The sequence below is a fragment of the Heterodontus francisci genome, chromosome 17 (genome assembly GCF_036365525.1).
Source record: "Heterodontus francisci isolate sHetFra1 chromosome 17, sHetFra1.hap1, whole genome shotgun sequence".
Lineage (NCBI taxonomy): Eukaryota > Metazoa > Chordata > Chondrichthyes > Heterodontiformes > Heterodontidae > Heterodontus > Heterodontus francisci.
The window spans coordinates 64240440-64262928 of NC_090387.1; the positions used below are offsets into that span (position 1 = coordinate 64240440).

The 22489-nt window shown below is 45.1% G+C and overlaps 1 protein-coding gene across 1 annotated transcript in view; it reads left to right on the plus strand.

The window, feature by feature from the left end:
* The window catches only part of tsnaxip1 (translin-associated factor X interacting protein 1), an 84896-nt gene that overhangs the window by 26325 nt on the left and 36082 nt on the right, over window positions 1–22489 (plus strand). The window contains exons 8-9 of the mRNA XM_068049536.1: window positions 1310–1479; window positions 16734–16866. Of these exons, the coding sequence (XP_067905637.1) occupies window positions 1310–1479; window positions 16734–16866 (303 nt within the window). The remainder of the gene's footprint in view (window positions 1–1309; window positions 1480–16733; window positions 16867–22489) is intronic.

Genomic DNA, 22489 nt, shown 5'->3' on the forward strand with positions numbered 1-22489 from the left:
GGCTAAGTGGCAAGTAACATTGGTGCCACATTAGTGCCAGGCAATGACGAGATAAGAGAGAATCTAACCATCTCCCTTTGACATTCAACAGCATTACTATCACTGAATGCCCCAATATCAATATCCTGGGGGTTGCCATTGACCAGAAACTGAACTGGAGCAGCCACATAAATACTGTGGTTACAAGAGCAGGTGAGAGGCTGGGAATTCTGCAGTGGGTAACCCACCACCTGACTCTCCAAAGCCTGTACACCATCTGCAAGGCACAAGTCAAGAGTGTGATCAAATAGTCTCCACTTGCCTGGATGAGTGTGGCTCCAACATCCAGGAAGCTCAACAGCTCAACACCATCCAGGAGAAAGCAGCCCACTTCACCAGCACCCCATCCACCACCTTAAACATTCACTCCCTCCACCACCGACGCACAATGGTAGCATTGTGTATCATATACAAGATGCACTGCAGCAACTCATCACGCCTCCGTTGACAGCACCTTCCAATCCCGTGACCTCTTCCACCTAGAAGGACAAGGATAGCAGATGCGTGGGAGCACCATCATCTGCAAGTTCCCCTCTGAGCCACACATCATCCTGACTTGGAACTATATCACCGTTACTTCACTGTCGTTGGATCAAAATCCTGGAACTCCCTTCCTAACAGCATTGTGGGTGTCCCTGCAACAGATGGACTGCAGCGGTTTAAGAAGGCGGCTCACCACCACCTTCTCGAGGGCAATTAGAGACGGGCAACAAATGTTGGCCTTGCCAGTGGCACCCACATTCCATAAAATTAATTTTAAAACATTCACTTTACTGACCCACTGCAAACTTTAAAAAATGTAATTTCATGGAAATGTTCTATCTGCAGTGCAATTTAGTAAGAATAAGCATATTGTAGTGTAAAATTCCATTGTACATTTCAACTTATTCACTAGTATAGAGCTGGCTTGACCCAACCAAAAATGAAAATTATGTTACTGATAATAGCCTAGAAATTGGCAATATTAGCAAAGAAATGCTTATCAGCTATTTTAATGTAAGAATTACCTGTTTGAAATAAGCTGGTTAACATCTCTGTTTAAGTAGTAGGTAGAAAAAATATCATATAAATGAGGTCAGTATTTTTCTGCAAATACTGATCAGTAGTTTCCAAGTTACTGCCTTACAAATATTGTTTGAATAAGTACTTCTACAATCTGAGTATGTATGCTACTGGCATGATTTTGATAGGTATTAAATATGACAACTATCTGCTTACACTAGTAAGACCATCTCCTTGAAGCAGATTGTATTTTTTTTCTTTTTGAAAGTTGAAGCAGTTGAGGACACAGTAAAGCTAAAGCTGGCACTGAAGGTGGCTCGTGCAGACCTCAAGGCATTGCAAGTGGAGCTAAATGCAATGAAGGCGGAGTATGGGGACGTGATTCCCAGAAGAGATTTTGAGGCTTTGGATAAAAACTATAATGAGCTAATTGAAAAGGTATGTGTGTGTCACTTTTAAGGTGTACTCTGGAAACATTCCCTATGTTGCTGTCTTATTCTGTATTTGAATATGTATCATAACATCTTTGCACCATATGGACACTGTACTTCCATAACATCAGATCCTGATTTGATGTTAATTTCCCAGTTTTTTTTTTTGCTAAGGGCTTATGTTCACTTGGAACCGGACCAAGTTATGGAGACCTGCAAAGTGGTTTTGAAAGCCAAATGAGGGCATTTTGGATCAAATCAGATATTACTGCGTTTTCTTAAGTCAGTTTAATTCAAACACTTGCAAGCAAGCAGAAAAGAACAGAAAAAACTGTTGTTTTCTCTGTAATTAACAACCTTCTAACAAAATTACATATTCAAAAAACACATTTCAAAGCTCTGCATTCCCTCAGTTTCATTAGTTAGTCATTAATTAGTAGTTGTTTGGAAGAGGTTAATTTATTATTTATGTTTTAGTTTGAAATATAGATCCCTGGTGCTCCCTTCTGTGTAGTTTGCTGATCAGCCCAAATTAGAATTTGTTATATATACAAACAGAAAATGCACAGCAGGTTAGATAACACCTGAAAGAGAAAGATATGTTAATGTTTTAGGTAACTTCTGAATAATGACAATTATGTCTAATGAAAATGGAAATCACAGTCAATGAACGTCTCCAAATCAGAGCAAGAGCATGAATAGGAAGTAGCACCAACATAGGCATATAATCTCTGTAACAAAGGAATGAAATCAGGAATAGGTCTGTGCTTGATTGGAACAAAAAATGTTCCATGTATCGTACAAAAAGACAACCATAATTGGGACCCATGCGAGTTCCTGTAAAGATATCTTTGATCTGGAAGAAGTATGTGGAATTTTAACGGAAGCCTTTTAGAGAGCCATAAAGGCAATGTCAATTTATCTGTTATCTGTGACATATTCCTCTCCTATCACAGGTCATACTGTTGGGAATCCTGTCAGAAAACTGACAAAACCCAGCTTTGCCAGGCTGGAAAATCCAACTGAGAGTCAGTCTGTGATTGTTAACAATTACAATTAACCAGCCAAGAAAGTGACAGTAACTGAATTCAAAGATATCCCAAAGCCTTCAGTGGAACACACATAATCTTTCAAAAAGTCAGAAAGACCTAATTCATTCTGAACATTGTGGGAATATTCCTAATATTCTTCTGAAGACTATGTGTATTTTAAAACTGGTACTTCACCTATAGATGGATAAATTATATACTGGGTATATTGTTCTTGAACCAGTTGGTGGGATAATGAATTAACAGCTGCTTTTATGTTGGCCTTGCTTTAATTTGGATTCCAGCAGAATGACATCTCAGAAATGTGCCCTGGTATTTGCATTCCTAAAGGTAGCTGTCTTCCCCTGGTGGCAGACAGTTGGGACTGGATTTTCCTGCAGGCTTTGGGACCCCGACCTTGGGACCAAATGGGGGTCCCAAGCACGCACTTGCTGGCAGCAAGACTGGCTCAACATTCTTCCAGAAGGCAGCCTCCTAATTGGTCACCTCCGAGCTCACCGTCCAGCTGAAGATAGCAGGCAGACTCTCCATGCCGCCAGCCCAATCAGAGGGCTGACAACTTTGGAGCCTCAGCAGCCCCAATGGGAGAGGTTGGGGACTGTAAGGCTGCTGGGCTGCACAGTGGTGCTGAAATTGACAAGATTGAGGCCAGCAAGTCCATCAGGATGGAGAGGAAATCTCTCCGCTGGATCAGGATCAAACGCAGCCTTTTATGCTTGAGACCACGTCAATGGGGATGGAGCCTCTGGCTTCGATAGCCCCCCCCCCGCCCAGCCTGCCACAGGGAGGCGCCTCCATTGAGCTGGCAGCCTCCACACCCAGCAAAGGACCGCTCAGTCGGTGACAAAATGGGTAGGCAGCAAAATCTCCCCTAATTGGGGTCTCAATCACTTTAATTGGCTGCCCTCCTCTGTGGTGTGGGCAGTCGATACTCTTCTGAATCTGCCCCTGGGAAACGTCCCCGATAATGGGAATGCATCTTGGAGTTGTCCCGTGTTGCTCCCCTCTATTTTCCAGGCCCCCTCTTCTCCACAGGACCGGGAAAATTCAGCCCTTGGACTGGCAATTTAGCCCAGAGCTAATTCATGAATGCGTGTCCCAAAATCCAAAATAAAGCAAGGCCAACATAAAGTCACCAAATGAAAAATAGTTTTCAAACTGACAATGATTGTTGACCAAGCCTCTTGTCTGACGCAGAAATGTGGAGGTCAACAGGTATTATTTGTAAATGAGTCCAGTAGATGGAGTGGAGGTCAGGAAATAAAGTTTATTAAACAGGAATGTTAGGATAAAAGACAGACGATTGCATAAGTAATATCTTATACATGTTGGCATTATTTTGACTGTTTTGGTACAAAGACTGATTTAAGGTGAATAGGTTTCGTGAAATCCAAAGTAAATCTGAACCATAACCCTGTGGAAGTGAATGGATTTTGAGTGAGTTAAAATCTCACCCAGAAAAAAACTGTTCCATTTACTAACCTTCAACAAATCAAAGCCCAGATCAGGCAGAGGTAAATAGATTCTTGATAAGCAAGGGGGTTAGCGGGGGTGGGGGTGGTTTAGATCCATATTACCAAAATGCTTAAGTTGCATTTATAGTCTCAATGCATAAAGTCCAAACTGAATGTTTTCTTTATTAATGCATAGGTTATGTCATTCAAGTGGTTAGCACCGCAGCCTCACAGCTCCAGCGACCCGGGTTCAATTCTGGGTACTGCCTGTGCGGAGTTTGCAAGTTCTCCCTGTGACCGGGTGGGTTTTCGCCAGGTGCTCCGGTTTCCTCCCACATGCCAAAGACTTGCAGGTTGATAGGTAAATTGGCCATTATAAATTGCCCCTAGTATAGGTAGGTGGTAGGGGAATATAGGGAAGGTGGGGATGTGGTAGGAATATGGGATTAGTGTAGGATTAGTATAAATGGGTGGTTGATGGTCGGCACAGACTTGGTGGGCCGAAGGGCCTGTTTCAGTGCTGTATCTCTAAATAAATAAGTGTGATTACTTTCCCATTGAAGCGCAACGAAAAAGGAGTCTGAGAGAGTAACCCACCCCACTAGCCATGCAGGGATTTAGCCCTTAGACCTTCACCTAAGTTATCAAAAGTAAAAACATCAGACTGCCCTTATTAAATGTACTAGGTCTAAAACACTTCAAGTGCTACAATAGAATTTCTGAATAAAATCACAACTATTAATAGATTCTGAAAGTACTGTAATTGAAGAAATTATAGTTTCAGCACATTTCATGAGTTCTACTTTACAGTCGGCAAAACAAATCATGTCATAGAGTCATAGAGAGATACAGCACTGAAACAGGCCCTTCGGCCCACCAAGTCTGTGCTGACCAACAACCACCCATTTTATACTAATCCTACATTAATCCCATATTCCCTACCGCATCCCCACCAAGTAATTATTATCCAGTAGGATCCTTTTCACTGTGGCTTGCAAGGCACCTTCTGGTCTGTTGAATAGTTGCCTGACTACCCTCAATGGTTCTTACATGAGCTGCATGGCATCAGATGACTGGAGTGGTGTATGCAGGTTGTCCCCTGCATGCACCTAAAGAGGTTGAAAGGATGAGATCATGATGGGCTGATGCAACACACAAATAGTAAAATGGCTCAATGAATGTATGGGGAACGCCTTCCTTATTCACTCCTAAAACAACAAGTATTAGCAAGCAAGATGGGCCCTGTTATGGGGCTATTTAAATGGCCACTCAACAAGTTGCAGCTAAGGTGCTTTTGACCTACTTCTGGTCAGGAAAATTTGGTGGAAGCACTGTTCTGAGTTGCTGGAGGAGTTTGGAGGTTTCTGCCGACCACAGAAAGGCTGAGAGAATTACACAGCCTTTGATAGGTATAGAGGCAGTAGTTGCAGTGCCATTTGGTCTGCAGCAAGAGCAGGACATTCAGAAGAGAAGGCTGAGAGGGGAATCTCTGCGACAAGAGAAGGGAAGGAGGGCTCTGTTTGGCAGGCCCTACCCCTACAGCATCTTCTGGGACCACCAGTCCGACGTTGGGATGAGCCAGGAGCTGTGCCTCAGGAGGCTTCTCTTTACTAAGGAGGTAGTGACTGAGTTGTGTCGCCACCTTCACGAAGACCTAGAGCCTCAAACCAGGATGAGGCTAGCTCTCCCAGTGCCAGTGAAGATCACCGTCATCCTTTCCCTTTTGGCAACCGGTTCCTTTCTGGTGGCAACTGCCGACATTAGCAATATGTTGCTAATGTTCCCCTGAGGGGGGTAAGATCAAGAGGAGAGGGTGTACGGGTTCGCCAGGATAGCAGGCTTCCTGATGCTACAGACAGATGGAACCCTGCAGGCCTCCCACATCAACTGAGAGGAATACCATAACTGCAAGGGCTATCACTCAGTAAATGTACAGTTGGTGTTCACCCACACCAAGAAATGCTTGTCAGTGAATGCACGCTATCCTGGAACCACGTACAATGCTTTCATCCTTCAACAGTGTGCACTGCCCACCGTCTTCGGGCTTCCAAGGCAGACAATAGGATGGCTGCTCGGAGACGAGGGATACCCTCTCCAAACATGGCTCATGACCCTCTCCCATCATCCCACTACACGAGGTCAGAGGGCTTTCAATGAGAACCATGGATCCTACTGGATAATAATAACACCATGGAACAACCTATCAGTTTGTTTAAAGCAGAGGTTTCGCTGCATAGATCGCTCAGGGGGAACTCTGCAAAGCACTCTTGAGAGGGTCTCCATGTTTGTGGTGTTGTGCTGCATTCTGCACAACCTTGCAATTATGAGGGCCCAGCTACTACTCCCTGGGATCTGGCAGCCACCTCAGGAAGGAGGAAGAGGAAGAGGGGAAAAAGGAGGAGGAAGGGAGGTGACTACATGGACCAACTGCAGCAACTGGACAGAGCAATAGGGACTGCATAATGAGTCTTCACTTCAGCTGAACTGAACTCCCCCCACCCCCCGCCCCCCCCCCCCCCCACATATGGACGTACCATCCCCTTCTAATATGTCCATTTCAGACGTCCCATGACGGTTTATTTGGGTTACATCACTGAAAAAAGGCCAACAGCAATAACCTTCACACCAGCTTTATCCAGCAATACATCTATATCAAAAAAGAACTAATCACTTTTGTGCGTTCCCTAATACTCCTATGCGGTGCTACCCGAGTGGCTGCAGCATGCTGGTGGATGGCTACTAACTTTCGCTGGTGGAAACTGCAGATGGCCTTGGAGGACACGCTTGATTAGCTCTGGGTCTTGAGGGACTAGCTTCAGACTGCAACATCTTGGCATGTGTGATCGCAGTCTGGGTTGGCTGGCTGAGAGGTACCAGCAGGGGCACTGGTGGAGTGGCAGTGCTGGGAGCAAAAGTGCTGTTATCCTGAGAGAGAACAGCAGGTTTGTGCTCCATGGTGCCGGTGACACCTCAGCATTTCTTCTCAGCTGTGGAGCAGATTGCTGGACTATAGTGAAAGCCTGCATGCCCCGTCGAGCACTGAGTTCTGCATCCACAATGGCAGCTTTTTGTCCTGGATGGTCGCAGACACAGACTGGATGGCAGCAGCCTGAGCATACATGCCAGCAGCCAGGGTATCTCATGACCTCTGAGCTTCCACTAGAGCACTGATACATCGGCATGACTCTGCCTGTGCTGCAGTGGAAGCTGAGACAGTGGCCAGCAGATGGTAAGCTCCATCATGGATTGGTCTGGCAATGCTGCCATGGAGGTGCCCACCACTTCCATGTGGAAAGAATGGACTTCAAGCTCTGTATGATGCCCTGTGCCACGGTGGAGCCGGATTCTTCCACGCTCCTAGCCAGTGACTAAAAGCTATCTGGCAGGTCTGCCAATGCAACAAGCATCTTGGTACGCATGTTCATTAGCTTTCTTCTGTAGTCTGCCCTAATGAGGACCTCATCTTGAGTCCTCTGCAGTAGAACTGGTGTGCGACCTCGCTCACTGGGTAGTCCGCACATGAGCCGACCAATCCACCTGTACTGGCTGCAGCCTACTCATGCCCAGTGACTCACGAAGTGCAGATCCTTACTATAGACTAGCAACTAAGGTATGCACTGTGCCAGTATCTGAGTTGGTGGCTGTGAGTGTCAGATCAAGTGATGGTCCATTTCCCTCCTATTGCCCCTTGACTTGCTTCTGCAGAGGGTGAGCAGCCAACAATTCCTGGCTATCTGGAAGCACAAAAGTATAAGGGTAGGGTAGGGGAAAGGGATGGGCAGTCAGGAGGAAATCAGGAGGTCCATGGTCACTCTATCTGCAGTTTCCATTTTATGGCATCTTTCAGGATGAGGGTTAGAAGTTAGTGAAGAAGATGCATAATACAGAAACTTAGCATCATCCAGGAATGCCTCTGTTGCACTAGATCCCACTGTTCTGCGGCACTGCTGCCCATGATTTGAAGGATCTTTCCTACAGGCTGCTGAGGCGATGTATATGTCCTGGTCCTCCTTTGGTCTTCTGCCTTTCCTTCCAGCTGTGTGCAACCTCTTGCAAGAGAGAAGGCAGAATGTCATTGACAATGTGCCTGGGTGATGCCTGCTATAGCTGAAGGTATGTGGAGGCAGTGAGAGGTGTGCACAGCTGGTATGCTTCAAAGGGGTGTGTGGATGAAGTTTTTTGTGGATGTTAGGAGTGAGTCCTGAGTATCAGGGTGTGATGCTAGGGAGTGATGGAGGTGTGATGCGTTGAGCAGAGGTGGCTGGTGTGGTGGTTGTGAGATGTGGGGTGCAGATGCATTCACTCACTTTGACCATCCAAGTGTGATCATTAAAATTTTGTTGGCACTGCTGCCAGGTCTATGATGCTACACTGTGGGCATTGGCTACCCTTGCCACTCCTTTCTCAAGGTCATTCTGGAGGGCTTCTTGCCCCCAGCTGGAAACATGGCCTCCCTCCCAGCAAAGTGCGTCCGGGGTGGCATTGCTGAATCTGGGAGACCTCTCCTTCCTTTGTTGTGACATGGCTTCTCTGTGAGTGGCCAAGAACACTTACCCATGTGGAACATCCTTGTTCCAGTCCTATTCTGGCCCCCTCCCTCACCTCCTTTTCCAATACATTGAAAACTGTATCGGTGCTGTTTCCTGCTCTTGCCCTGAACTGGAAAATTTAATCAACTTTGCTTCCAATTTCCACTCTTCTTCTCACCTTCACATGGTCCATTTCCGACTCTTTCCTTCCCTTTCTCAACTTGTCTGTCTCATTTCTGGGGAGAGACTATCAACGAATATTCACTTAAAAGCCCATTGACTACATTCCCTACACCCTACTTCCTGTAATGATTCCATTCCATTCTCCAAGTTTCTCTGTCTCCGTCGCATCTGATGATGCAACCTTTCATGCCAGCGCTTCTGATATGTCTTCCTTTTTCCTCAACCGAGGATTCCCCCCTCAACCATGGTTGACAGGGCCTTCGACTGTCAGTCCCATTTCCTGTACTTCTGCTCTCACCCTCCCCATCCCTTGCAGAACAATGATAGTGTTCCCCTTGTCCTCACCTTCCACCCCACCAGCCTCCATATTCACCAGATCATCCTCTGCCATTTCTGTCCCTTCCAGTGTGATGCCACCACCAAACACTTCTTCCCATCCCTCCCCTTTCAGCATTTTGAAGGGACCGTTCCCTCTGCGACACCTTGGTCCACTCCTCAATCTCCCCCAACACCCCCTCCCCTTCCCATTGCACCTTTCCATGCAAGCACAGGAGATGCCACACCTGCTCTTTCATCTCCTCCTTCTCAGCTTCCAAGGCCTCAAACAACGATTTACAAGAACTTCTTTCAGTTTAGTATACTGTGTTGGCTGCTCACAATACAGTCTGCTCAACAGTGGGGAGACCAAATGCAGATTGGGTGACTGCTCTGCGGAACACCTCCATTCAGTCTGCAAGTGTGACCCTGAGCTTCTGGTCACCTGCCATTTTAATTCTCCACCTTGCTATCATGCTAACCTTTGTCCTTAGCCTCCTGCATTGTTCCAATGAAGCTCACCGTAAAATCGTGATTTTGTGGGATCACTTTAAGAGGCTGTAAGTGAAGAGTCACTGAAGGAAGTGATGTTATGTCAAACATGACCAGAAAGTTGTGGGAGTAGCCTGAACGAGTAAGTAGTGTGTAGGTGTGCTCCTGTAGTAGTTGTGTATATATGTTCCAGTTTTTTTTTCTTTTTCTTTGGCCTCCTTGTCTCGAGAGACAATGGGTAAGCGCCTGGAGGTGGTCAGTGGTTTGTGAAGCAGCGCCTGGAGTGGCTATAAAGGCCAATTCTAGAGTGGCAGACTCTTCCACAGGTGCTGTAGATAAAATTGGTTGACAGGGCTGTTACACAGTTGGCTCTCTCCTTGCGCTTCTGACTTTTTTTCCTGCCAACTGCTAAGTCTCTTCGACTTGCCACACTTTAGCCCCACCTTTATGGTTGCCCGCCAGCTCTGGCGATCGCTGGCAACTGACTCCCACGACTTGTGATCAATGTCACAGGACTTCATGTCGCTTTTGCAGACGTCTTTAAAGCGGAGACAAGGACGGCCGGTGGGTCTGATACCAGTAACGAGCTCGCTGTACAATGTGTCCTTGGGGATCCTTCCATCTTCCATGCGGCTCACATGGCCAAGCCATCTCAGGCGCCGCTGGCTTAGTAGGGTGTATATGCTGGGGATGTTGACCGCCTCGAGGACTTCTGTGTTGGAGATACGGTCCTGCCACCTGATGCCAAGGATTCTCCGGAGGCAGCGAAGATGGAATGAATTGAGACGTCGCTCTTGGCTGATGTACGTTGTCCAGGCCTTGCTGCTGTAGAGCAAGGTACTGAGGACACAGGCTTGATACACTTGGACTTTTGTGTTCTGTGTCAGTGTGCCATTTTCCCACACTCTCTTGGCCAGTCTGGACATAGCAGTGGAAGCCTTTCCCATGCGCTTGTTGATTTCTGCATCGAGAGGCAGGTTACTGGTAATAGTTGAGCCTAGGTAGGTGAACTCTTGAACCATTTCCAGAGTATGGTGGCCGATATTTATGGATGGGGCATTTGTGACGTCCTGTCCCATGATGTTCGTTTTCTTGAGGCTGATGGTTAGGCCAAATTCAGTGCAGGCAGCCGCAAATCTGTCGATGAGTCTCTGCAGACACTCTTCAGTGTGAGATGTTAATGCAGCATCGTCAGCAAAGAGGAGTTCCCTGATGAGGACTTTCCGTACTTTGGTCTTCACTCTTAGACGGGCAACGTTGAACAACCTGCCACCTGATCTTGTGTGGAGGAAAATTCCTTCTTCTGAAGACTTGAATGCATGTGAGAGCAGCAGGGAGAAGAAGATCCCAAACAGTGTAGATGCGAGAACACAGCCCTGTTTCACGCCACTCAGGATAAAAACCCACATATTCTTCGAATATTACTTGATTTCTCGTGAATCTTACAATAGTTCACATACCAAAGAAACAGGTAATATTACAGTGGAACAGCACCTCATCTTTTGATTAGTCACTTTACAGCCTTCTAGACTCAACATTGAGATCAACAATTTCAGACCATAACCTCTGCACCCATTTTATTTCCTTTTTCTTTGCATGTTTTGGTTTTACTCTCATTTTTCTCTTGTTTTTGTTTTTGGATGGCAACTGTTCATCATTCTGCCATTCATGCCTCCTCTAGACACATCTTTTGTTTCTTAACTTGTCCCATTACCACTTCCTTTGCCCTGCACCACCAACTCTTTTCTCATTTGATCTCGCCTGTCTTCCACCTATCACAGACCTTTTTTGTTCTTTTTCCACTCTGCCTCCTTTCACTTGCTTAAAACCTACTACACTTCTAACTTTTCCTAGTTCTGATGAAAGGTCATCGACTTGAAATGTTAACTTTGTACCTCTCTCTATAGATACTGCCTGATCTGCTGAGTATTTCCTGTTTTTTCTGCTTTTATTTCAGATTTCCAGCATTCACCGTAGTTTGCTTTTGTATAGTTTCATAGACCTGTTCTATCTCCCTTTTTATATAAAGGATTTACATTAGTTGACTGCCAGTCCTCGAGCATTGTTCCCTTTTTGAATGAATTTTTATGTCTATACGTAATAGTTCCTCTGCTATCTCTTCCCTAACTTTTTTTTAAATATGCACGGTTGTAATCCATCCGAACCAGCAGTTTTATGCTCTCTAAGTTTGATTAGTTTATCAATTATTTCCCCTCTTTCCATCTTAAATGTCTTTATATCTTTTTTGATCTATTCGAATGTCATGTCCACTGAGTTAGTCTCCATGGTAAATATCAAGGCAAAGTAATTATTTAATATTTCTGCTATTTCACTATTGTTACCTGTAAGTTTATCATATGTAGGCCTGAACGTCCCTATCTCTATTCTATTTTTTCTTCTGTTATTTATGTGTCTGTAGAATACCTATTTCTTTTTATATTTCTTGATAATTTAATTTTTCAGTTTCTCTGTGCTTCCTAATTGTTTTTTGACTGCTTTCCTAACCCTTTTGTATTCTTTTTTGTCACCCTTCCCTTTGTTGTCTATGTATTTAGTGTGTGCTTTATTTCTTTATTCATCCATGATGTGTCATTAGTAGCTTGTTTGCTCTTGTTTTCTGAGTGGGATATATATCTGCTGGACTCTGTTGATCATCATTTTAAATGTTTCTCACTGCTGTTCTATTTACATGTTTGTCAGTAAACTTTTCCAGTTTATTTTCCCTAGTTCCATTCTGATCCTCTTAAATTCAGCTTTTCACCACTTTGGTCTTTGACTTACTTATAGAGGCCCCGATAAAAGTCTTTAAGATTATAAAAGCATTTGATAGGGTTTACATAGAGAAAATGTTTCCATATGAGGGAGTCCATAAATGTAAGATAGGCACCAATAAATCCAACAGAGAATTCTGGAGGAAATCCATTACTTAGGTAGTGGTTAGAATGTGGAAAGTGAATGTGGAAAGGGAGGGATTATGGGACATCCTCCTCAAATTTGGCTGCCCAGAAAAATTCATCACCATCCTCTGCCTGCTCCACGATGACATGCAAGCTGTAATCCTTACTAACAGATCTGCCACTGACCCAATCCAAGTGCTAACTGGGGTCAAGCAAGGTTGTGTCATCGCACCAATGCTGTTTTCCATCTTCCTCGCTGCAACACTCCATCTCATCTCCATGAAGCTCCCTGCTGGAGTAGATCTACTCTACAGGACAAGCAGCGAATTATTTAACCTACATCGCCTCCAGTCCAGAACCAAGGTCATCCCAACCTGTCATTGAGCTGTAGTACGCTGACGATGCTTGCGCACACTCAGAGGCTGAGCTTCAATGCAAGGTCGATGCATTCATGGAGGCATATGAAAGAATGGGTCCTAAGCTAAACATCTGGAAGACAAAGGTCCTCTACCAGCCTGCTCCCACAGCGTGACAATGCCCCCACTACCACCCCCCTCCCCCCGCCCCCCCACCAACTATCAAGATCCACGGCGAACCACTGGACAACGTGGATCACTTCTCATACCTTGGGAGCCTCCTCTCAGCAACAGCAGACATCGACGATGAAATTCAGCGTCGCCTCCAGTGTCCAGCGCAACCTTCGATCGTTTTAGGAAAAGAGTGTTTGACGTCAAAGACCTCAAACCTGGCACCAAGCTTGTGGTCTACAGGACCACAGTGTTACCTGCCCTCTTGTATGCATCGTAAACATGGACACTGTACAGCAGACATCTCAACGCCCTGAAGAAATATCACCAGCGGTGCCTCCGCAGGATCCTGTAAATTCAGTGGCAGGACAGGTGCTCTGATATCAGTGTCCTCTCTATGGCCAACATTCCCAGTATTGAGACACATTGAGGATACCCTCCATCGTGTTGTGTGGCACTACCACCGTGCTAAATGGGATAGATTTCGAACAGATCTAGCAATGCAAAACTGGGCATCCATGAGGCGCTGTGGACCATCAGCAGCAGCTGAATTGTACTCAACCACAATCTGTAACCTCATGGTCCGGCATATCCCCCACTCTACCATTACCATCAAGCCAGGAGACCAACCCTGGTTCAATGGAGAGTACAGGAGGGCATGCCAGGAGCAGCACCAGGCATAGCTCAAAATGAGGTGTCAATCTGGTGAAGCTACAACACAGGACTATCTGCGTGCCAAACTGTGTAAGCAGCATGCGATAGACAGAGCTAAGCGATCCCATAACCAACGGATCAGATCTAAGCTCTGCAGTCCTGCCACATCCAGCCGTGAATGGTGGTGGACAATTAAACAACTGACTGGAGGAGGTGGCTCCACAAATATCCCCATCCTCAATGGTGAGGGAGACCAGCACATCAGTGCGAAAGATAAGGCTGAAGCATTTGCAACAATCTTCAGCCAGAAGTGCCGAGTTGATGATCCATCTCAGCCTTCTCCTGAAGGCCCCAGCATCACCGATGCCAGACGTCAGCCAATTCGATTCACTCTGCGTGATATCAAGAAACGACTGAAGACACTGGATACTGCAAAGGCTATGGGCCCTGACAATATTCCGGCAATAGTACTGAAGACCTGTGCTCCAGAACTTGCCGTGCCCCTAGCCAAGCTGTTCTAGTACAGCTACAACACTGGCATCTACCCTGCAATGTGGAAAATTGCCCAGCTATCTCCTGTACACAAAAAGCATGACAAGTCCAACCCGGCCAGTTACCGCCCCATCAGCCTACTCTCAATCATCAGTAATGTGATGGAAGGTGTCATCAACAGTGCCATCAAAAAGCACTTGCTTGGCAATAACCTGCTCAGTGACGCTCAGTTTGGGTTCCACCAGGGCCACTCAGCTCCTGACCTCATTACAGCCTTGGTTCAAACATGGACAAAAGAGCTGAACTCAAGAGGTGAAGTGAGAGTGACTGCCCTTGACATCAAGGTAGCATTTGACCGAGTATGGCATCAAGGGGCCCTAGCAAAACTAAGGTTGATGGGAATCAGGGGGAAAACCCTCTGCTGGTTGGAGTCATACCTAGCGCAAAGGAAGATGGTTGTGGGTGTTGGAGGTCAATCATCTGAGCTCCAGGACATCACTGCAGGAGTTCCTCAGGGTAGTGTCCTAGGCCCAACCATCTTCAGCTGCTTCATCAATGACCTTCCTTCAATCATGAGGTCAGAAGTGGGGATGTTCACTGATGATTGCACAATGTTCAGCACCATTCGTGACTCCTCAGATACTGACGCAGTCTGTGTAGAAATGCAGCAAGATCTGGACAATATCCGAACTTGGGCTGATAAGTGGCAAGTAACATTCGCACCATTCAAGTGCTAGGCAATGACCATCTCCAACAAGAGAGAATCTAACCATCTCCTCTTGACATTCAATGGCATTACCATTGCTGAATCCCCCACTATCAACATCCTAGGGGCTACCATTGACCAGAAACTGAACTGGAGTAGCCATATAAATACCGTGGCTACAAGAGCAGGTCAAAGGCTAGGAATCCTGTGGCGAGTAACTGACCTCCTGACTCCCCAAAGCCTGTCCACCATCTACAAGGCACAAGTCAGGAGTGTGATGGAATACTCTCCACTTGCCTGGATGGGTGCAGCTCCAACAACACTCAAGAAGCTCGACACCATCCAGGACAAAACAGCCCGCTTGATTGGCACCTCATCTACAAACATTCACTCTCTCCACCACTGACGCACAGTGGCAGCAGTGTGTACCATCTACCAGATGCACTGCAGCAATGCACCAAGGCTCCTTTGACAGCACCTTCCAAACCCGCGACCTCTACCACCTAGAAGGACAAGGGCAGCAAATGCATGGGAACACCATCACCTGCAAGTTCCTCTCCAAGTCACACACCATCCTGACTTGAAACTATATCGCCGTTCCTTCACTGTTGCTGGGTCAAAATCCTGGAACTCCCTTCCTACCAGCAATGTGGGTGTACCTACCTCACATGGACTACAGCGGTTCAAGAAGGCAGCTCACCACCACCTTCTCAAGGGCAATTAGGGATGGGCAATAAATGCTGGCCTGGCCAGAAATGCTCACATCCCATGAATGAGTGAAAAAAAAAACATTGGCCATGGGTAGTCAGTTATGTTGGGTGGGCCACACCGTCCGCATGCCTGAACAAGACTCCCAAAACGAGCTTTCTACTCCGAGCTCCGTCACTGCAAGAGGCTACCAGGAGGGCAGAGGAAATGCTACAAGGACGTCCATAAAGCCTCCCTGAAAAAATGTGACATCTCCACTGATTCTTGGGAATCTCTTGCCCGAGACCGCCCAAAATGGAGAAGAAGCATCCACGAAGGTGCCAGCCAGTTTGGACAACATCAACATGTCCAGGCAACGACCAAATGTGAACAGTGTAAGGAACATTCAGAAATTCGAACATCCCATTCACTCATTTCACCAAACACCATCTGCCCCACATGTGGCAGAGTGTGTGGATCCAGAATTGGACTATTCAGTGTCCTAAGGACCCACAACCCTGCAGTGGAAGAAAGTCATCCTCGTTCCCGAGGGACTGCCTAAGAAGAAGAAGAGGAAAGCGGTTGCACAAGGAGGGTAGATGAAAGGTGTAGGAGGAGGTTCATGTGGAGCATAAACACAGGCATGAATTAGTTAAGCCAACTGGCCTGTTTTGTGCTGTAAGTTCTGTGTAATTTTACCTCTTCCTCTCCCATACCCAGAGGCCTGAGGCTCAATGATAATGTTTCACATATCCTGCTCCTGTTGAAAGAATGGTAAACAATAACCACAGAGTACAGCTGTAGCAGAACATTTTGACAGAGGCTTTGTTGATAGAGAACACACATGTTTTGATGGATGAAGAGTGAATGGTGTATGGCTGCCTGGAATCTATTCTACCGCATGAGAGAAAATGAATAAAGCTCTACAGACTGCCTAGCTCAAAGTGAAATTCTTATTTACTGTGCTAACTAAAAAAATTGCATGGTGTCAAGTGGCACTGTATCTAGCCCTATTCTTTAATGCATGGAACGGTTATTAGCAATTACATTTCTAAATCAAAGCTTTGTGTATGGTTTTAAAAGAGCTTTTTTGGCAACAAGCACTCAGATGTCTAAGGTATGTTAGGATGGTCAGCAATGTATTGGATGAGTACTCTCCTTGATTTCTGTAATTCCTCAAAAAGAGATGATTTTTCTGCTTTCTGAATATTTAAAAGCACAAAGAATTATGTGATGTTAGTCTTATCAGCTCTTTAATTAAAATGTATTCTTTTAGAATGAAAATCACCAGAAGCAGTATTTTCAGATGAAGCAGGAGTACAGCACACTGTTAGAAGTTAACAAGCATACCACTCTTCAGCGAGACAAGCTGAGTGCAGAAGTTGAACTACTCAAAACTGAACTGGCAGGTAAATAGTACACATCAACTCATCCCATCAGTTTGGACTGGATTCAAACCTAGCTTCCAGAGGTGAAAGAAGATTCTTTTAACATACTGTGTCACTAGTTCCATCACTTTTTTTGATAACCCATCAAGAAATTTTAGTTGGAGCAAAATCCCAACCAGAATTGGGTGGAATGCAGTACATGCCTGCTCAATGTGAATTAAGCTGATGTGCTATAAATTCCAGGGTTGCTTTAATGAAATTATTTGGGGCAAACCTCAGCCATCAAGAAATCTTCTGGTTCAGAGCTCATCCATTGGGGTTGGAAACTAACATATTTCTGCAGAATTTAAAGGCCTACCACAGTTTAAAGGACAGGCAGTCACAAACAGGGATTTCTCGTAAAGCAGAGTTTTGGTTCCACTGCATACATGCCTTCTATTCAGGCAGCACCTAGGAGAAGCTAGAGCTAAAGACTAGGCTTAAAAGTTCACACACCAGGCACCTGCATCAATGGGGAATCATGGTGTTAAGAATCATTAGGCACACATATACATACACAGTGTATGCATTTACATTAAAATAGTTAAACTGATGTTGTGCATGCAAATATTTTTGATTACAAGGTTTGTATATTTTCATCAGGTGGCACGAATAGGAACTATGCTGATATGATACACAGAGAAGGTCTGTAAATTATGGGAGGAGAAGTTGTATGCAGAACTGCTCATGCAGTGCTCATATGTGGCAGTCAAAGGACAATCTTCCATTTCATCCTGACACAGATGTGTCTTGCAGTTGTCAATGGATTCTTGTCTGCATGCTCTTTTTGGGTTGTTGCTACTGATCCTCTTGCTTGATCCTATTGTCTCCATGGAGGCCTTTATACTTTGTAGCCTTTGCAAAAGAGCAGAAATGGACCTAATTGCTGGTGTTCCGTTCATGACCTGGAAAACTGTACAGGTATCATCAGCCATAACTACAGAGGGCAGCTCTGATCTCCCAGAAACAATCCAGAGACCTGCCTTTCTGGGTCAAAGAGTGTTGACATGGTGGACTGCCTTAAAATGAAGACACTATGGCAACTCCAGGGTAAATGAGCATTCATTTGCATCATGCAATTCTGCTGGTCACATGTGAGCAGTATGCTGAGAGAGTGGAATCCTTCATTTTATATTCAGCATAATCTTCTAACCTAAGTGGTGCTATTGCACAGGAGAGCACAGATAGATTTCCAATCTTTGATTTCTACCACACATGAAAATTGTGGTACCCTGTCATAATCTCACCAATTATCCACGAAGAGGAGGGTGAAATTATTTGCTCTAACAAAGAATTCATTTTGTGACTTACTTCATTTGTTTATGCAGTTGTTTGGCTGATATCGCTAATGTCCCCTGTTGTAGCATGAAATCAGTCTTGGCATAGAAGTTAAGGGCAATTGTGGCCTTCACAGCCACAGCCAGAGCAAGTGCCTGTAGTTGAAGTGGGATGTAGGTCCGTTTGTAGCATATGACATAACTCTATGACAGATTTCTTTGTAAAGCAAAGCTTCTATAGGCACTGCTGATTAGATTAGAGATACAGCACTGAAACAGGCCCTTCGGCCCACCGAGTCTGTGCCGAACATCAACCACCCATTTATACTAATCCTACACTAATCCCATATTACTACCAAACATCCCCACCTGTCCCTATATTTCCCTACCACCTACCTAGACTAGTGACAATTTTTTTTTATAATGGCCAATTTGCCTATCAACCTGCAAGTCTTTTGGCTTGTGGGAGGAAACCGGAGCACCCGGAGAAAACCCACGCAGACACAGGGAGAACTTGCAAACTCCACACAGGCAGTACCCGGAATCGAACCCAGGTCCCTGGAGCTGTGAGGCTGCAGTGCTAACCACTGCGCCACTGTGCCGCCCCTTGGCCAGATGGAGGGATGAATACCTCTGCCGATATATTTTGGTGAGGGGACTCATATTATGTTATGTTATGCACTCATCCCACTTCTTACTGGACGTATCAACGTGTTTACACTTTCTCTTCCCTCATTTACTGGAAGATCCATAAAACACAGAGACCTGTAGCCAAGTCAGAAAACTTCTGTCAAGAATTTCTGTTTGTCCCCTCTGTATAACCTTACCGTGGAATAGTATGTTGTAAATAAATGTATTATGCAACTTTGATGAATCTGTTACAATTGTACAGTGTCAGCTTGGCTCAGTGATATCACTCTTGCCTCTGAGTCTGACGGTTGTGCATTCAAGCCCTAAATATATTGGCCCAGATTTTACTGAAAAAAGGGCATCTGATCAACACACATTATTAAATCGGCCTGCAACAATGAAGAGAATTTTGAATTGCGAATCTCATACGTTGTTGGCCAATTGGTGCCACTCCACTGTTATCTTTGCAAAAATATTAATTGTCCATTGAACTCACCACAGAAAATTATGTCTAGTAATTAACAATATTCATACCCTCTTAACGACATCATAATTGTTAGTGACTATTAATCAACCTCTGTTGCCCTGAAAATGAACAATTGTAAATGTGGAGTCTCGTTTCTACATATGGCAATTTGTTGGAGATTTTAAAAATGTCATTTAAAAAAACTTACTTTTCCTTTTGTCTTTTCTTTCTCTCTCAATCCAATCTTTCATTCCCTTTTTTAATTTCTGTTTCTGTACATGATCTGACATTGAATTCACCCTCCTTTTCACCCCTTTGTTTATTTTTCAATTCTTAAATCTCATTGCTTATGGAAATATACTGATTGTCTCATCATTTACAAACATCCCAGTTGCCCAGTTGCTTTGTTGTAATGTTATTAGCTCACGCTCAGCAACTTTGTGGGCAAAATACTTTAAAACCTAAACATGCACAAACAAGTCTAACTAACAGGGCATACCATGAAATGACCCAATACAGCAAAATCTGGACCATAATCTGCCATCTGTTGCTCTTTCTCTCACTAAAGCCTTTCTTCTGCTGATTAAATGCCCCTGATCCTAACAGTGGATGCATTTTAGCCCAAACTTCATGTTGACCGTTAGTTTAAATGGCCTGTCTGCTGGTTCAAACCCTATCCCCTGACCTTACCTTGTGAGCTCTGGTAAAGATCTGGATAAGACCTGAATGTGGATTCTCTCTCAAATCTGGCTTCAAGTCCCTGACTTCACTGGACATCAACACCACATTTCTACATTGGACTACATTGGGAAAATGTAAGACTCAGCTTCTGTCTATAACCTGCTGCTATTTTTTTGATCTGTGAGCTGTGGAAAAGATCTGGAAATATCTAGATCCAGATCTTCTTTCAAACTTGGCTTCAAATTCCTGGACTTTTTGACATCAAGGAGACATTTCTGCTCTGGATTACACTGGTTATACTGTAAATCCCAACTTCCGTCTCTGATTTGCTGCTTTTTGTAATATTTAGAGTAACTTTGATCAGTCTACTGCCCTTCCCCCACCACTGCTGTGATTGGGAGACTTCAATCTCCTGCTAAGCCTGGCCACTTGTTATACTGGTTTTTCAGCTTCAGTCTGTTCCTAGCCCAAATATCACCCACCTGGACTAAAGAACAAACCTGTTGCTTCTGGATTTTATGGTATCCTCCAACTTTGCAATCATCTTTTTATCCTGCAACTGACTCTGTACATCCCCTGGATTTTCATTCCTATGAAAATACCTCCATTAGTGCACCTTCCGATACTGTACCCTCAAACAGCTTCTGGACTTCACCCACTACATCTGTCTCCAAACTCTTGACGATAGCTTGTTGCTGATTCCATCCTACCTAAGTCTTTATTATCCCACCACAGGACCTCTGACTTTTACTCTGGACTCTTTCCTATTATCTCCATCTAGTTCCTATTCCCATTTATTCTCATGTTTTTATGTACGCTAATTTTGATGTACCTAGACGTACGGAACTTGAATTCTCCCCGAATCCATTCGCGTGCGTATTTTGGCTGCTTCTCTGGACCTGAACCCATCAATCTATTTCTACTTTTACTGTTTTTCTTTAACTTCTTTTCTCTTTACCCCTTCCAGACTCTCCTCTATTGTAGTGCCTCCTTTCACTTCCCCACTCTCAGGTACTCTGCCCTCCTAATTCCCAACCCCAATCCTTCATTAATCCTCAACCTCACTGCTCTCTTGCCGCCATCCAAGGCTTGACTTACTATTAGATAAGCCTACATATTCCCCCATTATGAGCAGGGATCCCAAATGACCTTGTCATCTCCCGTTGTCTTGCTAGTCCCATCGTATCAATTACAGATAAGGCCACCACTGATTACTTCCTTGTATCACCCTGTCATTAACCTTCCCGCCCATTGGGGGCTAATCTTACCAATCTCTTTCCTGTCCAACTCACCGCTCCCACTGCTGACCCTGTAGACTCTGCCAGCGGATCAGCTGTCACCACCCCTCCGCCCATCTCCCTCCAGAATGTCTGTTCACTTGTGAACAAGGCCCTTGCCATCCACGAACCTATTGTGGATGATTGTATTGACATCATGCCCTTAACAGAAACCTACTGAGGGATGATGACACCAAATAATGAAGCCTCCCCACCTGGCTACATCCTCCACCACTTGCCCCGCCAAGACCGTTGCAGTGCTGGTATGGCACTTACCAGATCACACCTTGACTTGACCCCCCAACTCCTTGGCATTTTCTCCTTCTTCGAACATCTCACATTGTTCCACCCGCTCTTACCTCTCTTTCAACATCATCGTTCTCTATGCCCTCCCAAGTACGATAAAATAAATGTTACCACAAATATATCTTCACTGCTTTCCTCCCTCAGCCTCTTCACCGAGCAGCTTCTCATCTTTGGTGATTTCAGTCTTCATCTCGCCTCATCGTGCTTTCTCTCTTCTGAGTTCACCGCCCTTTTATCCTCTCTAAATCTCTCCCTCTTTGTAAACTCCCCAACCTATATTCACAGCCACCCTCTTGACTTTGTCATCTCACGTCATCTTGCTAGTCCCATCATATCAATTACAGATAAGGCCAACACTGATCACTTCCTTGTATCACTCTCCACCCACATCCCCCTTCCACGCCCCGACTCAACCTCATTCTATATCAGTCCCTGGAAAAAACAATCCCCCGATTCACTTACAACTGCACTTTCAAAATCTCAACTATCTAGCCTTTGGCCCTCCATTTACCGCTACATTTCTGCAGCTACTGATTTGCTCAACTACGTCCTCACCTCCATCTTTGATACCCTAGTCTCCAATAAAAAGATCAGTCTCTCTCACCCTGGCTGTTCCACTGCCACAGCCCTCATCTCTGCTCCCTTAAGTCCAAGGGACTCAGATTTGAAAGGATATAGTGGACAACTAGTTTAGCCATCCACTGCCAGATCTGGCTGGAACACTTCAAACATTATCGAGTCCAGCTGCCGTCTGCTAAAACTGCTCACTATTCCAGGATCATCTTGGAATGCATGATAACACCTGGCTTTTTTCTACTGCAAACCGTCTTCTTAAACCCCTCTCTCCTGTCCTGTCCACCCTCATCTCCAACAGTAAGTGCGACGAGCACATAGACTTCTTTGTCACTAAGATCGAGACCATCCGATCAGCTGCCTCTGCCGTGTCCCTCCCTTCCACTAGCCCACCT